Source organism: Gadus morhua, chromosome 14, assembly GCF_902167405.1.
Source record: "Gadus morhua chromosome 14, gadMor3.0, whole genome shotgun sequence".
NCBI classification, from domain to species: domain Eukaryota; kingdom Metazoa; phylum Chordata; class Actinopteri; order Gadiformes; family Gadidae; genus Gadus; species Gadus morhua.
Window position 1 is genome coordinate 21,964,519 of NC_044061.1, and position 19,754 is coordinate 21,984,272.

The 19,754-nt window shown below is 44.2% G+C and overlaps 1 protein-coding gene across 1 annotated transcript in view; it reads right to left on the minus strand.

Annotated features, from left to right (window-relative positions):
• LOC115558705 (nuclear receptor ROR-alpha A) overlaps nucleotides 1–18,792 on the minus strand; it is a 91,732-nt gene extending 72,940 nt beyond the window's left edge. Inside the window, exon 1 of the mRNA XM_030377081.1 lies at nucleotides 18,487–18,792. Within this exon, the coding sequence (XP_030232941.1) occupies nucleotides 18,487–18,643 (157 nt within the window). The 5' untranslated portion in view covers nucleotides 18,644–18,792. The remainder of the gene's footprint in view (nucleotides 1–18,486) is intronic.
• Between the last annotated feature and the right edge of the window lie 962 nt (nucleotides 18,793–19,754).

The following is a 19,754-nucleotide window of genomic DNA, read 5'->3' on the forward strand; positions in this document are numbered from 1 at the left end:
GACGCTTTTGGAGCTGTCCTCATGGGTGACAGACTCACACACAGGAGTAAAATCCTCAGAACGAATCAGGGATTAAATCCTTATTCTACAAAGCCATGTATACGGACAATAGTGTCCGTACGAGAGGAACATTAACGCTTTATAAGAACCACAAGCCAGTGGCAGGCCTTACAAAATAGCACAAATCTACACCTTACTCTCTCCATCCAATATGGGGGGTCTCCCTGTATGTTCTGAGCAGTGCTGTAAAGAATCCTGATTCATCGCTCGCTTCATAGTGAAATCCTCCTGCTTACATTATGCATGCATACATATATGGGCCCATACATACTTCCACACACATTGAAATGCAAAGTGAATCACCATAGAGCAGTCTGTGCACTGTGTCACAACCACTTAACAGCCTTTACACAGAGAAAACGAAGTCACAAACAACATAGCCTGCCCCCCCCCCCCCCCCCCCCCCCCCCCCCTCCCCACCTGCCACAGTAAGGAAACTAGAATTTTTGAGAAGCTAGCCTTTTTCTTCACTAACTTGCTGACCACCTCAGACCACGATAGGATGTCACTCACACACACACACACACACACACACACACACACACACACACACACACACACACACACACACACACACACACACACACACACACACACACGTCTAATGCTGGCAGGTCGGCCCAACAGCTGGAGCCTGCAAGAGACTAGGCACAGGAGACAGTAGGCAGGAAAGGAGCCAGGGATCCAGGGAGGAGGGGAAGGAGGGAGGATGGATAAAAGGAAATAAAGGGGAAAAGTTGTGGGGAAGAGAGAATACAGAAGTAAGGTTGGCAAAGGAGAGGGTATAGATTGTAGTCGGAGAGAAGAGGAGGAGGATGGAGAAGGGAGGAATAGGAGGGTGGAGGAAGATAATAGGAGCGGGGGTAGCGGTGACCTGGAGGAGGTGAGGTGGAGGAAGGGAGGAGTGCTTCACACAGGACCCTGTGTAGCGGCAGAGCTTGTGTTGCCCGCTGATATCTCCGTGTTTGTTTGATCTCAGCCCATCCCTCGGTTCAAACCGCACTTCAGATGATTCTGATGCGAGTGGAAATGTAAAAAGGTTTCAAAACGTGATGTCAAACGTTACAGCTATTATTTGAGGGCAATTAGTTAGAAGTGGCCGAGCTATCCGTTCAATATTAGGGAATAAAATGTGCTGTGAGAATATCTGTTTTGAAAGGAGAAGCCATCTTGCATTCCATCTTGTCAGTCACTTCAAGTCTACATTCTCAAAATGCCCATAAAAAAAAATGCTAGTTCTGGTCGGACACTTTAGACATGCGCCCCCTATCTGCTGACTGCTATTACTACTACTTCTACTACATGGTCCAAACTAACGCACATACACTGATAGGCGGTCCATTTAAGACCTTCCATCTCATCACACTCTGCAAAGTTAATTGTACTGCGCAGAATTTTGCCCACCAACACCCCAACCTTAAACCAGCCATCATCCACACGCACTCCCACAACTAATTCTGACATTAGAGAAGCGAATAGTGCCCTGCTCAACAGTAGAACAGTGTATCCCCTGAGGTGCTTAAAATCCAACAAAGCAAGCTAAACGTTAAGGTTCTTATATGAATGTGGCAGCTGCTCCCCTGCCACACACCATAGGTGGCTTTACTGGGCCGCTCTGACAGCCAGGACACAGGAAGAGGTTTAAACCGGTTTGTGGCAGGGATGGAAGAAATGTTACTGGCAGAACAGGTGTTCCATGCAGGCATGTCAGAGCTCTTGTGAGTGTGTTCGGTGGTGGCAGATCTCAGTGATACCGGGATCTGTAGGACGCTACTGAGATCTCTAGGGCCCTGATGAGAGCTGTTGGACGCTACTCTGAGATCTGTAGGATGCTACTCTGAGATCTGTAGGATGCTACTCTGAGATCTGTAAGGTGCTAGTGAGATCTGTGAGATTCTACTCGGATATCTGTAGGATGCTACTCTGATATCTGTAGGGTGCTACTCTGAGAATTTGCTGAATTATAAAGTGTTTATAAAGTTTTTTATTATAAAGTTTTGGCGAAAAGAGTCATCTCTGGCGAGTCGAGTATGGCTGCCCTGAGGGAGGGGGGCTGATGTGCAGAACAAAAACATTGTATTTAAAAGTGATGGGCATGTCAGTTTCTTCTCATTCCTCAAAATCCATCTTTTGTGCTCTGTATATCTTCCATGCCTGTACTTGTGCGCGTTGTGTGAGAACTTTTCAGTTTTCAGCAGCTAAAACGTGTTTAGATGAATTAACCAAGGGGCTGATGCGTTGCACGCTGGAGTGTCCTTGCTTGGGGTCGGTTGTGTTTTGGTTGAACAGAAGATGAACGGAAGGACCACTTAACTTTTCATACATTCAAGCGATTAATGAAGCCCCCCACAATGCTCACACACCTACACGCGCACACACACACACGCGCACGCACACGCACACGCACACGCACACGCACACGCGCGGTACATTTGTCATCCAACGTGGCGGCAGCGTTGGGCTCCCTGGGGGATCGAGTCCTCCGTGGGGAAAACGATCACCAAAGCAGAGACTGCTTTCATTTCTCCCTCTTCTTGTGTCTCATTAGGGTGCTGCACGCTGAAGCGTGAGTGTACAGAGGGGGTGCGGAGTGCATATGTTTGTGTGTATGCGTTTGTGGGTGGGGGCTTTCGGGATGTATGCAGAGTTGCTTCAGGGGGGAAATGTTGCCTCGCTGAGAGGGCGCCCTGCTTTATCTGTGCCCTGTTTACGCTTCTTACCTCAGGCTGCCATCCCAAGATGGTTCCAATGAACACAGCAACAGGAGGGTTGTGACTCACTCGTTACCCAACAATACACGGCTCTATTTCCCCCTCAACACAAGCTTACAATCAACATAGACGTACACGCACGCCCCCACACACATACACAGCAAGTATAGAGTATCACAGCAGTAATGTTATTTACTTTTATTGAGCAAAATATATAATCATGAGGCAATGGATGGTCATTGGCTGTTCTGTCTTTCGGGTTTATGTTTATTCATTTGTGAGTTGGCGTCAATTCATCTGATATGTCCCATTAAATAAAAGATAACAATTGATTGATTTCACATAGATACCGGACAGCAGGACAACATTTAGGTTAAAGTCCTGACAACATGGCCTAGCAGCTGGGTTCTGGTGTGTGGGGATATAAGAGCTGAAGATGACTCCCATTACAGTGTTTTCTCTTGCCAAAACAGCAACACAAGAGGCGGCAATGCTTAAATTACAGCAACAAAACAAATGGGCCTAAAATAGATGAAAGGGATGAACCTAATCCGGGAAACTGAGACATCTATTTAAATTAAATGTATGACGATATAATTAAATCACATTGCAAAAAAAAACGTTATTTTGTGTAATTGCTTGAGACAGCAGAATCGGATGCCTGTATCTTTTTGATAGAGCCAAAGCGACCCCAAACAGTAATCTGATGAGCTGATCAGACAAGCAATGTAGACTTGTGAACTCTCAGGACACCTCGGCTACACTTTCAGTGCGACCTTGTGATTGGCTGTGCCAGATCGGAACACAGGTCTTATGACCACACTTGACCCTGGAATGCAGCGGCCAGATTAGTTTTCGGATTTCTACTCCCTGCAAAAATACTTCTCAAATGGCTCTGTGTGGAAGAGAAGCCTTTATGTGGTTCTTGCTGTTTCAAATGGTATTCAATGGTCAAAAGCCTTGGCAATGAGCAGCCACGCGCATTGTGGAAATTAGCCTGAGACCATCCTGATCACGTGATTTGACATTCTGTTTCGTTGCAGGGATCAGTGTGGACATCCAGTCGTCAATCTCCACAAATCACAGTGTAATCATAGCCAATCAGTGACTGTGTCGTAGTTGATGACGTTACTGGACCAATCTGGGACTGTTGTTACAGGCTGTTGCTGGAACAACAACAACAAACGTCATGGCGTCTCCCGAAGCAACGAGAGATAATGTCAACGTTAGTAAAGTAAACACAGCCATAAGTGCAGTTATTGAAGAACAGGCTCAATAAATACTATTAAACAAGAACAAGATCAGCACTAGTAGAGTGAGTTTCGCGGCGGAAAATAGGTTTTTGCCGTTCTTCTTTATCCACTGAGCAGCACACTGTGATGGAGTGACAAGTTTTGTTAAGCGGATTAGCTGTAGGAGTTTACTGCTAGAACTCACTAACACTAGACACTGCCTAAAACTACTAGATACTGCCTCTAACTCACTAACACTAGACACTGCCTCTAACTCACTAACACTAGACACTGCCTAAAACTGACTAACACTAGACACTGCCTAAAACTGACTAACACTAGACACTGCCTCTAATTAACTAACACTAGACACTGCCTCTAACTCACTAACACTAGACACTGCCTCTAATTAACTAACACTAGACACTGCCTCTAACTCACTAACACTAGACAATGCCTCTTATTCACTAACACTAGACACTGCCTAAAACTCAGTCAAGCGCACACACACACACACACACACACACACGATACAACACAAGAACTTCAAAGAGAACAGCAGCTGACAAGATTCCAACAGTAGAGGAGCCTGATTAGGATTCATGACAGCTAAATTCGGCGGCTTTAATCCTCTGTGTTCTGCACTAACAAGGAGCCCTGCTTCCAGCTCTGCACTCTCGCTGACACTGTGCAGTTCACACCGTGAGACACCTTAATGTGTGTGTGGTTGGTGTGCCCTGCTGTTCCTGGTGTATCTGTCCTGCTGCTACTGGTGTACGTGGCGTATCCATCCCTGCTGTGACTCTGTGAGTGGAGACTTTTCACAAAGTCCATATATGCTGCACAATCAATTTGAAGCTACAATAGGATACAGAAAAAAGCTGTAGTAATAGAGTCCGCCTCACTAATCTGTCTGCAGCGGCTCCAGAGCCGATGGGGCGGCCGAGCCTGAGGTATCTCTCCCCCCCCCCGTGGTGCCAGCCTGACCACGTTGAGGCGGACAGGCCAGAAGGGGCCCAGCGATCGCCAGAGCTCAGGTTGCAGGCTGGAGTGTAGAGATGGAGGAGCCAACTATCATTCACTTAACGCTGTCTCCTCTGATAGCGCCCCCGGAGTCAGCTTTACATACTCATCCAAGTGGCACCTCTTCTCACAAGAGCATCTTTCATGTGTAGAAGAGGCAGTGTGTAAATGATAGAGGGTAGCAGGCTGATCAGTAGGCGACTCCTTGTGATACTGGGGCTGTGGTGGATCTGTAGTTATCGACGGTGACACGTTGCCGTCTGTCAGTTATGAACGGGTGGGACCAGGACAGGGCTGTGCCAGTGAATCCGAGATGCTGTGCAAGTCTGGAGAGGAGGATTGAGTCGTTGACACTGTGAAAAGCTGCACAGGAGAATGAGGGGCACCAGAGTCAGACGAGAGTCAGAGTATATTGGAGTCTCCAACTACACACTGCCTGGTGAGAGAGATGCATTGCTGAATTCAACAATGATGGGGTGTTGAGCAGGGACACCATCCTTCATCAGTGTCATCACTGATGTACACTGTACGAATCCTTCTGTATGAGGTTGAACGTATTATTTATTTTCTGTTTGTGGTTCAATAAAGGCAGAATCATGACATTGAGCACAACAGAATGTGCAGTGATTTACTAACTTGCTCCTCCATGAATCCAGACCCATCCAACCATGAATGCATACATGCACTGAACCACACACATACACCCCCACAATGAGGCATCTGCAGCTTGTGATATTCAGCCCCAGTCGCTCCATAGGAGCTCCGTAGCTCCTATGGAGAACACTGTTCATGAAACATTTATAGGCCAGCTCCAGATGTCCAGTGGTGCATGAAGCTAACCAGCTTCACAACTGATATTAACATGGGGAACTATTGTTCCTCAAGTATATCGGCTGTGTCACAGGCGACAACTCATCATTTCATCATCTCCCAATATTAAGGAGTATTTGGGTATAATTCTGTATAAATTTGACAACTTCAAAATAAATCATCAGGCCTCGTCATTCCATCAACAATACATCTTCCAGGAAAATACACGCACACACACGCACACACACACACACACACACACACACACACACACACACACACACACACACACACAATGATCACAAAAATGACAAAACAGTGAATCCTTTGATAGATCCTTAGATAGGTAGAATTCCGACTCATGGACTACATCAGTGATCAACTCACCTTATCACTGACAATTGCTAACAGCCTGGAAAATAGGGTGTTAAAGCTGACATATTATGAAAACAACCCTTTTCCTGGGAGATTTTTGGGGTCTTTGGTGCTCCAACACACATACAAATTTTGATAAAAGTCTGTACATGATTTTTTTGCATTTCTGAATATACCCAGCCTACAGTTACCAAACGAGCGAGTCAGTTTCGGCGCCGCCTCCTACGTAGGAAGGGGGCACAGTTGAATATTACCTCCCACTTCCCCACTCCCCTCCAATCAGACCATAGCTAAGATTTTGTGGACCAGCGGACGAGCAGCTCCGGCGGGGGGATCTCGGCAGCAGCTCAGCTCCGTGAGTACAATCCCCTTCTCTGCCCGCGGCACCGCCGGAGCTGTTGGACTGTCGCCGAAGCTTCGGTGGCAGTCCGGAGGAGGAAACATGGAGAAGAAAGGGATTGTACTCCCGGAGCTGAGCTGCCGGACTGCGGACTGCGCGGGGAGCTCGGCGGCAGTTCGGCATCTCAGCTCCCGGAGTACAATCCCTTTCTCCTCCATGTCTTGGTCCATGGACTTCCGAAAGTCAAGGCCAAAGTTCCTTTCCCCAAATTCTTCTCAACCATGGCCGAGATATCCCCCACTACGAGTCTTGAAAGTGCCAGAGACGTCAAACGCAGTCTTTATGATTCATAATATCATCCGAGGCGCATATAGCTTTTTGCCGTGATATTAGATATAATATTATATAAATACCCATACATAATATTATTATTATTTTATTATATTATATAGATATACAGCTCCAGGAGTCCACAAACGGCAACAATCCCTTCTCCTCCATGCTGTGGTTCAGTCTGACAGCTCATTGGTCAATGGGCAGCAGCTCATTTGCATTAAAGCTACAGACACCAGAAACAGCGCATTCTGAAGGGACTGAAACAGAGGGGAATAGCGGTAGGCCCGATTTTTTTTCCTTAAAGCTATTTCCAGCAAACAGCTTCAAAAACATGTTTTCTGGAACTCAAATACTATGTTTAGGCCTACTTGTTGTTAAACACTATAATATGCCTCCTTTAAGAATCACATGCATTCCTCATTATCACAAGAAGTAACCATCGTTTTTTTGACTTGTATTTATATGTAAACAATATATATCAGTAGCTGAGACATTTAGTAACATAAAGAGCGCCTCACTAAGCTGAGGGTAGTAGTGTCCTAAAAAGCATGGTGAGACGAGACGGACTGGTCATGGTCTGAAGGTTATTCCAGTCTGTCTCGCGAGGAGAATATCCCCAGTTTACCATCATAGCCATCAAACTCTCATTAGCCAGCACTAAAGTGATCACCATCGATTATGCACCAACATCACTGTCTCTGAGCCGTGCGACCGACACTCAGGGTTTTGATGGATCTGTATCAAGATGAAAGTTTTTTGGATGAGCAGACAGAGGTCAAGGCACCTCATCCCCTGCCATGTTAGAACAAATAATATTGTGATTTTTTTAAATAATATTAATAAATATTTAAATTACATATTAAAAAATATTAAAATGTTTAGGATTATTATTAGTTATTCAGAGTTCAACTGTGGATATATATCGTTATTTTTAATCATTATCTATTAACTAATAATCACATTTATTTTATTAATAGTATTTGTTTAATGTTTGTACAGTTGTATAAAATACTGCATCTACTTATACGAAAGACTTTGAAACTGGTGAGAGCACTCCTTGCATGCCTTTTAAGTCAGCTTAATAAGTTTTGGAAAAGAGCAAAGTTTTAAATTCAAACATTTAGCCAACATTTATCGTAAGAATGTTTAAATGCTTAAGTAGCTTTTCCCCCACTTTGTTCTGACGGCTTCATCTAGAATAAAGCGGTTACTGCTTGACTACTTTCTCTATCAAACTCTGCTTCTTTGTGCCCTTGGGCAAGGTTGTTGCTCGAACGCTGTGACTTAAAAGCCATCTTCAGTCGAAATAGTGAAGGGTAGCCCTACATCTAGATCTGAAACATCCCGTTTGTTCACAAGATAATCCTATAATATTACAAAAAAAGGTCATAGTGATCCAGAAAGTACAGAAATAAATCATTATAGTTCCAATCTCTTTGTCATTAACCTTTCCGTCACTGGGCTCTCATGTATTGGCTAATGTCCTTTCTTATAACCAATCATGAAACACCTCTAGAGATGGATGGCACTCATCATTCTATCATCAAGCACAAAAAGCCAAACTCAGAAACATCCATTCCTACTTCACAAACCTCAAAAGACACAGATCTTTCTCTCTGGATTATGTCTTAATATTGTTAAGTTCTATGCACCCTTGTCCTCTTAATCAGTAGCATGAGCTAAATGCAGACTTTTGTCAGCCCATTCATTTTAATGTGACTGTGCGCTGTACGACTTGTCAGACATTAACATTTGATTTGTTTCAGGTCTCCTCTTCGGGGCATAAGAAATATAAGTGGCCAAAGTAAGAAATGTTTTAATAATCAGGAAGACCTGTGCTTAAAGAGTGAATACTTAACGACAACTGCGCTGTTGCTGATGTAGCAGAAGCTATAGCAGTAGCACAATGCAAATTAATAAGAATCTGCAGAGTGTCACGCCAACCACATGGGAACCCTTATTGTAGAATGATGAACAAAGAGGGACACAGAGATATGTTGACACAGGGACAGATAAGTTGAACACAGGGACAGATATCTTTGAACACAGGGACACAGAGACTTCTTGAAACAAGGTCCACTGGCACCACAGCTACAAGAAGCTGGAGACAAGATATGGAGGGAGAGAGAGATAACGGAAAGAAGCAGAGCTCAAACAGCAGCATGAATCCAAGACATCAGAGAATAAGTGTGTGTGTGTGTGTGTGTGTGTGTGTGCCTGTGTGTGTGTGTGCGCGTGCGTGCGTGCGTGCGTGCGTGCGTGCGTGCGTGCGTGCGTGCGTGTGTGCGTGCGCGTGTGGGTGTGTGTGTGCGTGCGTGCATGTGAGTGTGTAGTTAGGGGCTCGACTGAGTAGATGTTGTACATTTTATGCATACTTTGATGATGTCATCACAGGGGAAACAGGAAGTAACCAGTAACCCACCACCCAGGGGGAAGGGAGACATCAGGTCATTATTTTCTGAACGTAAAAAGCTGGAAATCTCAGACGTAAAAGATGCATGACATTACACTGGGAAAAAACACTTTCATCAGCTGGAGAGATGGATTTAACGAACAACAGCTAGAAATGAAATAACAGAACTCAAACTGCCCCAGTTTAGAACAGAAAAAAAGAAACACAGTAAAGTATCTCCTTAAAATGTACTAAAGAGGACGATGATGAGGAACATCAGAGAGATGTGAGTTGCACTAGACTGGGTAACCCGCAGCCCATTCAGTCGGCGATTTGAATTCGCCCTGCAGAAGGGTCTGGAGAGGAGCAATATATTTCTTTCTGCTTCCGATACGCTTTTACGGGAGCCAATCACCAAGCTGGCTCTTCCCCCTGGCACTCTATTGGCTGGTTTAACACAATGACGACAGGGAAGCGACGGCAAGCAGCCAATTGCGTACAGAGTCATTTGAACCAGGCCCGTTGATCACGCCTCTTGTGCTGAAGAAACTGACAGCAGCTTCCCCAGACCAACGTGCACTCTACGATTGGGCTTGGTCTGGCAATAGCCAGGCTAGAGTTGCACAGCATTGCCCAGTCCCAGTGAACTCCCTGCCTGGTTTGACCTGTCTGAAACCCTCTCCCTGCTGACGTGGATATCCCTGAGTCTGCAGACACCAGAGGAGCAAAGCATTCTCCTCATGGAGCGGTGGGATCCCCAACCTACTCCCATCCCCGTCCTCCACGGCAGGGGCACAGCCCGTGTTGTTTTATACCGCATGATACTACCATCCATCACCGCTGCTGTGTGTGTGTGTGTGCGTGTGCGTGTGCATGCGTGTGTGTGGACTGAGAAGCAGCATACTACGGACATCAGAGCAGGAGGCCTATTAATAAATCATCGTTCAGTGACAGCAGTGGCTCCTCTGTCACCTTCATTGTTACAAATCTATAACCCTGACTTCCTCCATGCTGGTTGCAAGAAGAATGGTTTGTGTGTGTGTGTGTCTGTGTCTGTGTCTGTGTGTGTGCGCGTGCGTGCGTGTATTTGCGCTTGCTTTTAATGAATGAGGGAAAACATTATGCATCACGTACATATCAGGATGACACACGATGTTTGTCTTTATATTTACATATGTACAATCTGGTCAAATGCCTACACTGTTTGTTTTATTTTTAAATTGAGATGTCTGGTATGTGTGTGTGTGAGGTTGATTTGATAAGAGTACACATACCGTGGCCTTAAAATGAGTGCCTCAGGAAACCTCAACAAGGCTATTGTTGCTTTAGCAGAAAAGGCTTGGAGGGCATTTTACTGCATGAGGAAACACTTATTCAAATTGCATATCCCCTCTAATTATAAAAATCTAAAAGATAATTCATACCAAAGCAGTGAACATGTTGCCAAAGATCGTATGGGAGAAACTCTTTTGAAATTTGAATGGGCTCCATACTTAACAATAATAAAATAACCCTTACCCCTTAGGGCCATAAACTGGCTGTTGAAACTGGTCGTCATAGAAACCAACCAAGAAATAAATTATTTTTTACTCAATGTGAAGGAGGAGAAATAGAGAGAGAATCTCGCTTCCTCATAAACTGAACAAAATGTAATGAAATCAAAAATAACTTAATCACCAAATTTACAAAGAAAATTCCACATTTCCCAATCCCAAAAAGGTAGAAAAACTCCTACTTGGTGAAAATCTGAATAAAGCTCTCCTGGCAGAGGAGTCAGCATGTCACGAGAAAGAAATATTCATATAGTCATATAGTCACAGAGAATCATATAGTCACATAGGTCATCGATGCAATTTTCTTTGTATCGCACAATGAGTCAATGTATTGAATGTTATAAATCTGTACATACATGTTGGCCTACTTGTTACATTATATAGTAATGTAACAAGTCTAGGCCCCGAAACCACGATACATGAGGCATCAGAATAATGCGTCATCCCTCCCCAACACTCTGACAAGTATTTCAGCTATCTTAAGTGTAACACCTTTGAAAACGTGTCTGGAAAGAGAAACTATTTTCTTTTCACTTTTCCCCCCTAAGAGTTATTTATAAATGTGTGGTTATAGTTATAAAACATAGTTCCTGCAGAGTGTACAACACAGCGAGTCGTCAAACTGCCATCATGCTGTCATGATTAATGAACTATTAAGATAATTAACCAGTGCCTGGATTGCTGCCGGCCACCCGTCATGTACAACATTCCCATATTTAGAGATGCTGTCGAATTCAATATCCAATGCAAGGTAGCATATCTCCTGGCAGTGGCTTCAAGATAGCCCTATTAACAACTTGCTAATCATGGTGGAATTTCTTTGGTTAGCTGGATCAGTTTGGGATCCGCCCTCAGGGCTGTGGGCAGATGGAAATGAGGCGATTTCCTTTCCCTGTCCTCTCCATCTTATCTTTAACTTCTCCAACCGACCATCTACAAATCCATCTGAACATCTGTTTCCCTTTCATCTTCTACTACCTTTTTTTTGCTTCGTTGGGAACCAGACGAATCCCGCAAGCCAAGGTTTCATTTGCTCTGCAGATAAGGTCTGGGTCTCCTCTCCTCCCATTCAAAAAGATTTCTGCCCAGGACTGCCACGAGATAGACCAAGCAATCACAACCGTTTTTCTAACAGAGGCGGGATAAATAGGATGAGGGAGGCATTTTCACAACAAATACAAATATGACTGCCGCTGATTCCATCATCGAGATAGTATTAAAAAACTTGACGGTGTATTTTCACTAACTGTACGTTCACACAAAAAGCTGTAAAAGATACAAAATCGCAGAATAGCTCAAAACGCAACGCTGTCCAAAATATTTACAGCTCATATCTTTCTTGCGCGCATGTTTACTGGGACCCACGCCGGCGAGAGATATCTACATTCGGATTGGCTGGCGGTCATTTAAGGCCGAAACGCTACTAGCTCATTTGCATAGAGTTGAGCCGTTTTCAACTCTCATTTACAGCTTTATAGCTTTAAAGCTATCGTTCAAGCATTTTATCGCTTTATTGCGCATGTAGAATGTAGATAGCTTTTGGTGTGAACGTACAGTAAGAGAAGAACAAATACCTGCGCTAAAAGCTTTTCTTGAGAAGAAAGATGTTATTTTTTGTCGCTCAGTGCTGCATCTGTCACCCGTTTCGTTGCTTTGATTGGTTGTAGGACCATCCAATTGTGTCAAGCGGCATTTTGGTCTGCGTCCGATGGTGATGCCCCTTGGAAATCGAAAAATGAATGGAGAGTTTTATAAACATAAACCCAGACTTAGGCCTACTCTTTTCACACTTTCCCCCCAGTCTGTCTACTCCTCAAAGACAGGTGGCCAAACTGAAAAAAATAAAAAGTCAGCGCTCATTGTTCACAGCAACCAGTGCGAACATATCAAAAAATTAAATATGATGTTGAAATTAAGTGCTTTATGGTCCATATGCTATATTTGAAATGAATAGATTACTGAATAAAAAACGACAAGCTATTCATAACGATAAGCATTTCAATTAAATTTGTCATGGTTAGTTGCTATATCATCATAATTCTAAAGATAGTCTCCACTACTAATCGGTGTGTTTTAAATAATTTGCTGAGCTTCAAGGCTGTCCATGTATTGTAATCCTCGTTTTCACAGTATGAATCTTTTTGATGGTTTTGCCATGAATACTTTTGCTAATACTATTTGCCAAACATCTGTGCTGCATGGTTACGAGATGGAGTGGTTTGAATATATGTAATTATTTACATGCAGAACCAAAAATGTTTCATTGCATTTGATTGGTTTGTTCATCATTCAACAGGGAGTTTCGTTTGAGAGTGTGCTGACATCGGCAAATCCACTTTTAATCCGACCCAAATTTAACCTGGGACCCGAAAACACCCCAAAAAAATAATTGGCGACAGTTTGCATTTGGAATGAGATTAATTCTTATGATTTATTAAGAAGTATAACCTGCCCTAAATGACATACTTTAAACGAAAACACAGATTTTCCTTGTCGGAGGCTTTAAGGAGTATCAACCGTGTGTCAGGAGACTAAGAGGGAGAGAAGTTGAACTGGGTCAACTGGTCCCAGAGGTTATAACCCTACTCTCAATCAAATCCGATCTTTGATTTGAAAGTCACTTGTGATCCAGGATCAGATAGCCCAGCTAGATCAAAATGTAGAATAGGACAAGAGACCCTGGAGGCTGGAGGACTATTCAAACAATTTTTGTACACAACAGTGAAGTGTGGTACCTCAGAGCTGTGAATACGGCGCATGCCAAGGCATTTTTAAAAATTCCTTCATTTATATTTCAAGACATGTTTGTCTTAAAAAACAGCAAATGTTGGGTTTAGGGTACAGTCCTAGCAAAGAAGGAGGTGTGTTATCCCCATGGTTACGGCCCATGCCATCTTTGTGATACATTTATTGTTCCTTCATAGTTGAAGAGTGTATAATAAGCGATGTGGCATATGAAATAGGCCTGCGTATAACTTTAAGGGTCCAAGAATCTGAACCTTCTTTGTGATGAGGCCATGAAACTCAACTGCTGAGGCCATGAACCTCAGTTGCTGGAAACCTCAGAGCCTGTGAAGGAATTGGTGGACAACATTTGCAGACAGATGTCCCACAGACTCCAAGTTCTTCTCTTGGAGGCAGCAGCACTGGACCCCAGGTTCAAGAGAAAAGCCTTCCGGTGGGACAGAGCCCCTGATAAGGCCTATCAACGCCTCTGCATTTCTGCAGCAAGGTTGACAACCAGTAGGCTGAGGGAGTAGAGCAGAAAGTAGCCGCAAAGAAGGGAGCTCTACCCAGCATGTGCCATCTGGAATGCCATCTGGAGAGACTTCGATGAGAATGTCTCTAGGCTTGTGACAAGCACTCGTAATCCTACGGCGGATTCTGCCCTGGAGGTATGTACATTTGTTGAGGAGTCTCTAGTACCCAGGTACTAGAGACTCCTCAACAAATGTAAAAATAATACTAATCTTGAAAATAGTCCCAGAAGTTGTCCAGCGGTTGTATTGTTCTACACAAAAGTGTTTCTTCAGGGATTGATTCAGCCATAGTCCAGGTTAACTGCAGGAAGCGGTTCTGAGGAGAAGCTCCATTCTGAGGCAGTGGTTGCGTCAGTTCCAGCCCCGCCAGGCCGTCTCTAGAAGCTGCTTCGGGCCTCCGGAGCAGGTCCTCAAACCCTCCTCATGTGCTGGCAAAATCGAGGGGGTGGTCTATCCCCGACAGTTCATGGTCTGTGAGCTGGTACGCCTCAATGCAAACCTGCAGTACATATCCAATCAAGATCTTCATATTCACCTGGTAGACGTCAGCCGACCTGCATGTATACAGGGCCACCTCCCTCTTCCTCTTTCTATCCTCCTACTTGGATTGAAACTACTTTCTGTTGGTGAAAATAAACTTCTCAGGAGCATTATAGCATTATGCACACACAGACACACACCTCGCTGTCTGGAAACTTTCACAAACTGGCTGGCAGTATAGACATAGGACTTCTATGTTGTCTCAAAATGATGGCCTTATTTTAGAAACAGTGACAGAATGGTATCAATTACTATGTCGACAATCATAACACATTACCACGTACAAAAAAAAGACCTCTCGAAAGGTTGGCCATGTCATGGGTCCCAGCAAGCTAATACAAACAAGTAGGTGTGCATTGTGAAAGGGCCCAGGCCCCCTCCCTGTGAGGGGGGGGCACAGGATATAACATTACGCTGCTGATCTAAAATATAATTGTTTAATTGAGTCACATAATCTTTTTTAGCACATTGACAAATTGATCAATGCAAATCACAACAATATTTCCCTTCAACCTGTGTGGATAGTTTTATTATGTCTCTGCTGTTTTGTGTATGTTTAGGTTGTGTAATGAAAGGAAAACAGACTTGCAAGTGTCTATTCTATTTCTTCTTTGTACCTTTAAAAGGGGTTTCACATGGACAGAGCGAAGTCCTTGTTATTGGCTGTGCCTCGCAATTTAATGAAAAACTTAATCCACACCACCTGGCCGCTTCTTCAGTGCCGTTCAGCACGCTTCACATCGCCATCCTTCTTTCATTGGAAATACATCGGATCGCACCGGATCGGGGGCCAAAGCAAAGGCCTAGTGTGAACTTATGAATCGGATCAAAGATTAAAGGCCAGTTAACAGAAGCTGCTTTGATTGACTTAACATTACTTGCTTATGTTATGCTTTTAATTGTATACTTATACACATTTGGCATCATCAAATCAAATCCCTGAAAAACGAAAAAATCATGCCAATTGGCTTAGCGTTGTCTACATGAGGCCATGTGTATTCACACACACACACACACACACACACACACACACACACACACACACACACACACACACACACACACACACACACACACACACACACACACACACACACACACACACACACACACACACTGCCAAATAGTAAATCATTGGGACATCAACTCAAATATTCAGCTGGAAAAAGAAAACTGAGCCAGCCAATTACATCGCAGGACTTTCCATCAGAGAAGTAGTGAAGACAAGGATTGGGTAAATCAGACAGACACCTATTATCCTATTACATTTCCATAAGACATTGTAGGCTAGTTTACAGAAGATTGCATCAGACTCATTCAAATTCAATGGCATTGAGTCTGGACAAGCCCTGTGTGAAACAAACACCATCCATTATGCAACTGGGCTGCCGAGGATCTAGTTCCTCTAGATGTAGTTTAAACCTCCGCTACGTCTTGTTATCTGCTTTGTACCAAGTGCATTACAGCCCCACAGAGACCCACATCTTAGTGCATGGTGGAACCGTATTCAACAGGCCGGCGGGCTTTAGATTCATCACAACAATGCAGGAAGGTGTTTGCCAACAACCTTGAAGTAGAATCGCACCATCTTATGGAAGATCTCCGCATGCACTCAGTGAGTTGGTCATATTTTCACTTTATCAGCCTTGATGATGTTTGCTGGTGCAAAACGTCCGGCAGCAACTTGGAACAAACCTTCCACGAGTTCTATGTTATGGTTTATGGTTATGGTCTATAAAATAACACGACATGCAAATATCTGAGGGGATGCGGTCCCTTTTCCAACCACAACAAAGATATTCTCACAAACGACTTGATACAGATCCAGTTGTATGCTGGGGGCAAGTGTTGAATTGTATGCACTCCATAAAGTAGCCTCTCCATTGAATCCTTCAAGAGTTGATGTTTCGCCAGAAACGCGGAAACACATCAGCAAAGAAAGAAAATTCTTAAAGATGGTTTCATGTGGTGTTTATTAAAGCAGTCACTGTAAAGAAAGGTTTGAGTTAACGTCAAAAGCAACTTCAGCTCATCTTTCTAGTTTCTTAAAAGCAGCCCAGCCATTCATGACCCAAAATTACACACATGAACAGAAAATAGCATCAGATATGAAGTGGAAACATGACCCTGCCAACATCCAGCCCTTTGAGGCCTTCAACCTATGTTCCATCCAGAACCTGGAAGCCACATCTGGCCCCTAGCGGGCCTTCACTGAGCTGCCAATCAAGCTTTGGAACTGCCGTCCAAAAACATCCCTTCGGCCAACGCAGACCAGAGGAATGGTGACTATTAATAATTATCAAAAGTTGTAGGCATAAAAAACGAACCTGACCCTGTTAAAACTCAAATGAGAGAAAGTAGAGCTGTGTAAACTTGAGTCTAGACTACACCATGGCAGGAAAAGCAGAAGACAGCTACAGTTAAACTGGAAAGAAGAGTTAGGGTTAGGGTTACACACATACAGTGTGTGCGTGCGTGCGTGCATGTGTGTGTGCGTGCGTGCGTCCGTGCGTGCGTTCACATGTGTGTGTGCTCGTGCACGTGCGTGTGTTGGAAGCAGGTCTATTTAAACGTGGCTCACTGTAGCCACGTTTAAGCAGGTGAGGGTACCAGGGAAGGGGCAAGTCAACAGTCCCCAGCAGATGCCCTTGGATGATTGAGCAACCCTATCCAAATAGCATGTGATCTTTGCCCTACGATTATGCATTGTTGACATTGACGTAACACTCGTAGTACAGTATAACTGTCCAATATCTGGATAGCAAGCTAAGAAAGGTCAGGTGGAGGCTGTTCAATATCTGAACAGCTGTTCACTAAAGAGACGTTCTTCTTATAGTGTAATTTACCAATCTGACGACAAGAATAAAACTCACCAAGTTTCACCCATTAACACGCATACACACAAATGATAAAGTTGCCACATTGAAACTTTCACCTCCACTGACCTCATCCATCTTTGTGTGAGCCTTGTATAAACATGGTACTCAGCCTGAGCTCCTACTCTCAAGCATTAAGCGTATACTATTTAGCGCAACAAATACACATAATTTGCCCCCAAAGGGGCTGTAGGTAAGATTCGAGAATTGTAAGGGTGAGAGAAAGCACAAAAGAGTGGAATCAACATTCTGAAACAAGAAACCCTTCCTTCCTCTCTGCTTGGTCCCTACGTTTATTTGCTATTGTGGAGATTTGCATTTGCTCTTGTTAGACCAATAAGAGTGATTCCCCGAACACAGTACGCCTGAGCTCCTCTGGTTGGTCAGAAAGGCGCCGGGAGCCTCTAAGATTTTAAATAATGTAGGTTCATACGGATGTTCTTACCGCGAGTTTCACTCACTGATCGAGTACGCTATTTGGGTGTAAAAAAAATTAACAAAATAATACCTCTTACTTCTTGTCTACAGCGCCTTTCATCTACAGCTGTCACTTGGTTGTGCAGCAGTTCCCAGCCTATTCCCCGTCTAATAAAAAGGAGGCATGATACATTGAATGAAACGGATTCCGTTTTGGCAGAAAATGTGCACTCTCTCAGGTGTGGGAATCTTTGAGCTTACAAAATAAAAAAGTAGATAGACGATGCATAACTCGGCCCTCTGCTCTTCAATTTGATCTGATTGCGAGGTCAATTCTGGTTGCACACTGAGCGGGGAGAGATCTCTGTAACTCAAGCTGTCCAACATCTTGTTAAAATTAAATACGAATGAAATACAGCATGTATGAGTATCCGACATGAGCTCGGAAGGGAATCGCACCAGATGCATGTATCGGTCTTACGCGTTTGAAGTTTTCCAGTATCTCAAGATCACCCTCCACTTAGCGATCAATGGGATGTCAAAGAAGAGCCAGTATCCTACCTTTGCTGGCAGGGGAACAGTTGGGTCTTTTGATAGCTCCAGCGTTACGGTCTTGCTTGTTCCGGGGATCTAGGCTCCCCGGCGTGTCCATGCCTGGCGTAGTGGGCTCACAGCTGCGCGTTCCCGGGTCGTTCGCCGGATCCTGCGGTGACTCCATAAATCACCTTCAATACCAGATTCAATGATTGTAAAATGTCATTTAATAACTAACAGGCGATGGATTGGTTTCGCAACTAAAAGCCATATGACGTCTGTCAAAGCGAGGGAACCTGAGAGCCGTTGTGGTGGTGGAGTAGTGTGTGTGTGTGTGTGTGTGTGTGTGTGTGTGTGTGTGTGTGTGTGTGTGTGTGTGTGTGTGTGTGTGTGTGTGTGTGTGTGTGTGTGTGCGCGCGCGCGTGCGTGCGTGTGTGTGTGTGTGTGCACGCGCTCGTGTATGTGTGTTTGTGTGTGCGCACGCTTGTGAGCGTGTGTGCGTGTGTACGCGCTCGTGTATGTGTATTTGTGTGTGTGCGCGCGCGCGCTTGTGAGTTTGTTTGTGCGCGCTCCTGCGTCTGTGTGTGTCTTTGCGCGCTTGTGTGCGTGGTTGTGTGCGTGTGCAGATAGAGAGAGAGGATTTGCCCAGGAGCAAAGCTTCAGAGTCACTCAAGAGAATTCTGACTTCTACTCATGTCCGAGAATCTTGCGACAGCACGGACACAGAATCCAGATAAAACCGACTCGACGGAAAGGACTGTCCTCCATGGGTGCTCAGGCGGAGTGAGCCGCTACAGTCGCATGGCACACACACACGTTCATAAAAAGAGAACATATAGGCTACCATTAATTAATTAATGAATGCACTTGAGTGACATTGATTGGTTTATTTACCAGACACACAGGCGCGCGCGCAGCCTCCTTCCCTCAGCGCGCAATCACAAATAAAAGTTTGACATAGCAACATTGTACAACACTAATCTAATTCCATCTGCAAAGATTTCTACCACCTGACTAATCAATACAATCTTTGAAATACAATGTATCGTAAGTATATGTAATGTAAAGTAGGCCTAATCGATACCAAAAAAAATCAATCTTTTTTAAATGGTGTTAAAAAGGCCTGGCTATAAGTTACCATTAGCACATGTCGATAAACACATTAATATTAACTTTTTCCACACAGAAGATGACCAAGCCCGACGCAAGTTCAGAATGCTAATGTGTGGGAATCAAGTAGGACAGGACACGCACACAAGCGTCAATATACAGACACTAAGAACCTGCCATGCTAT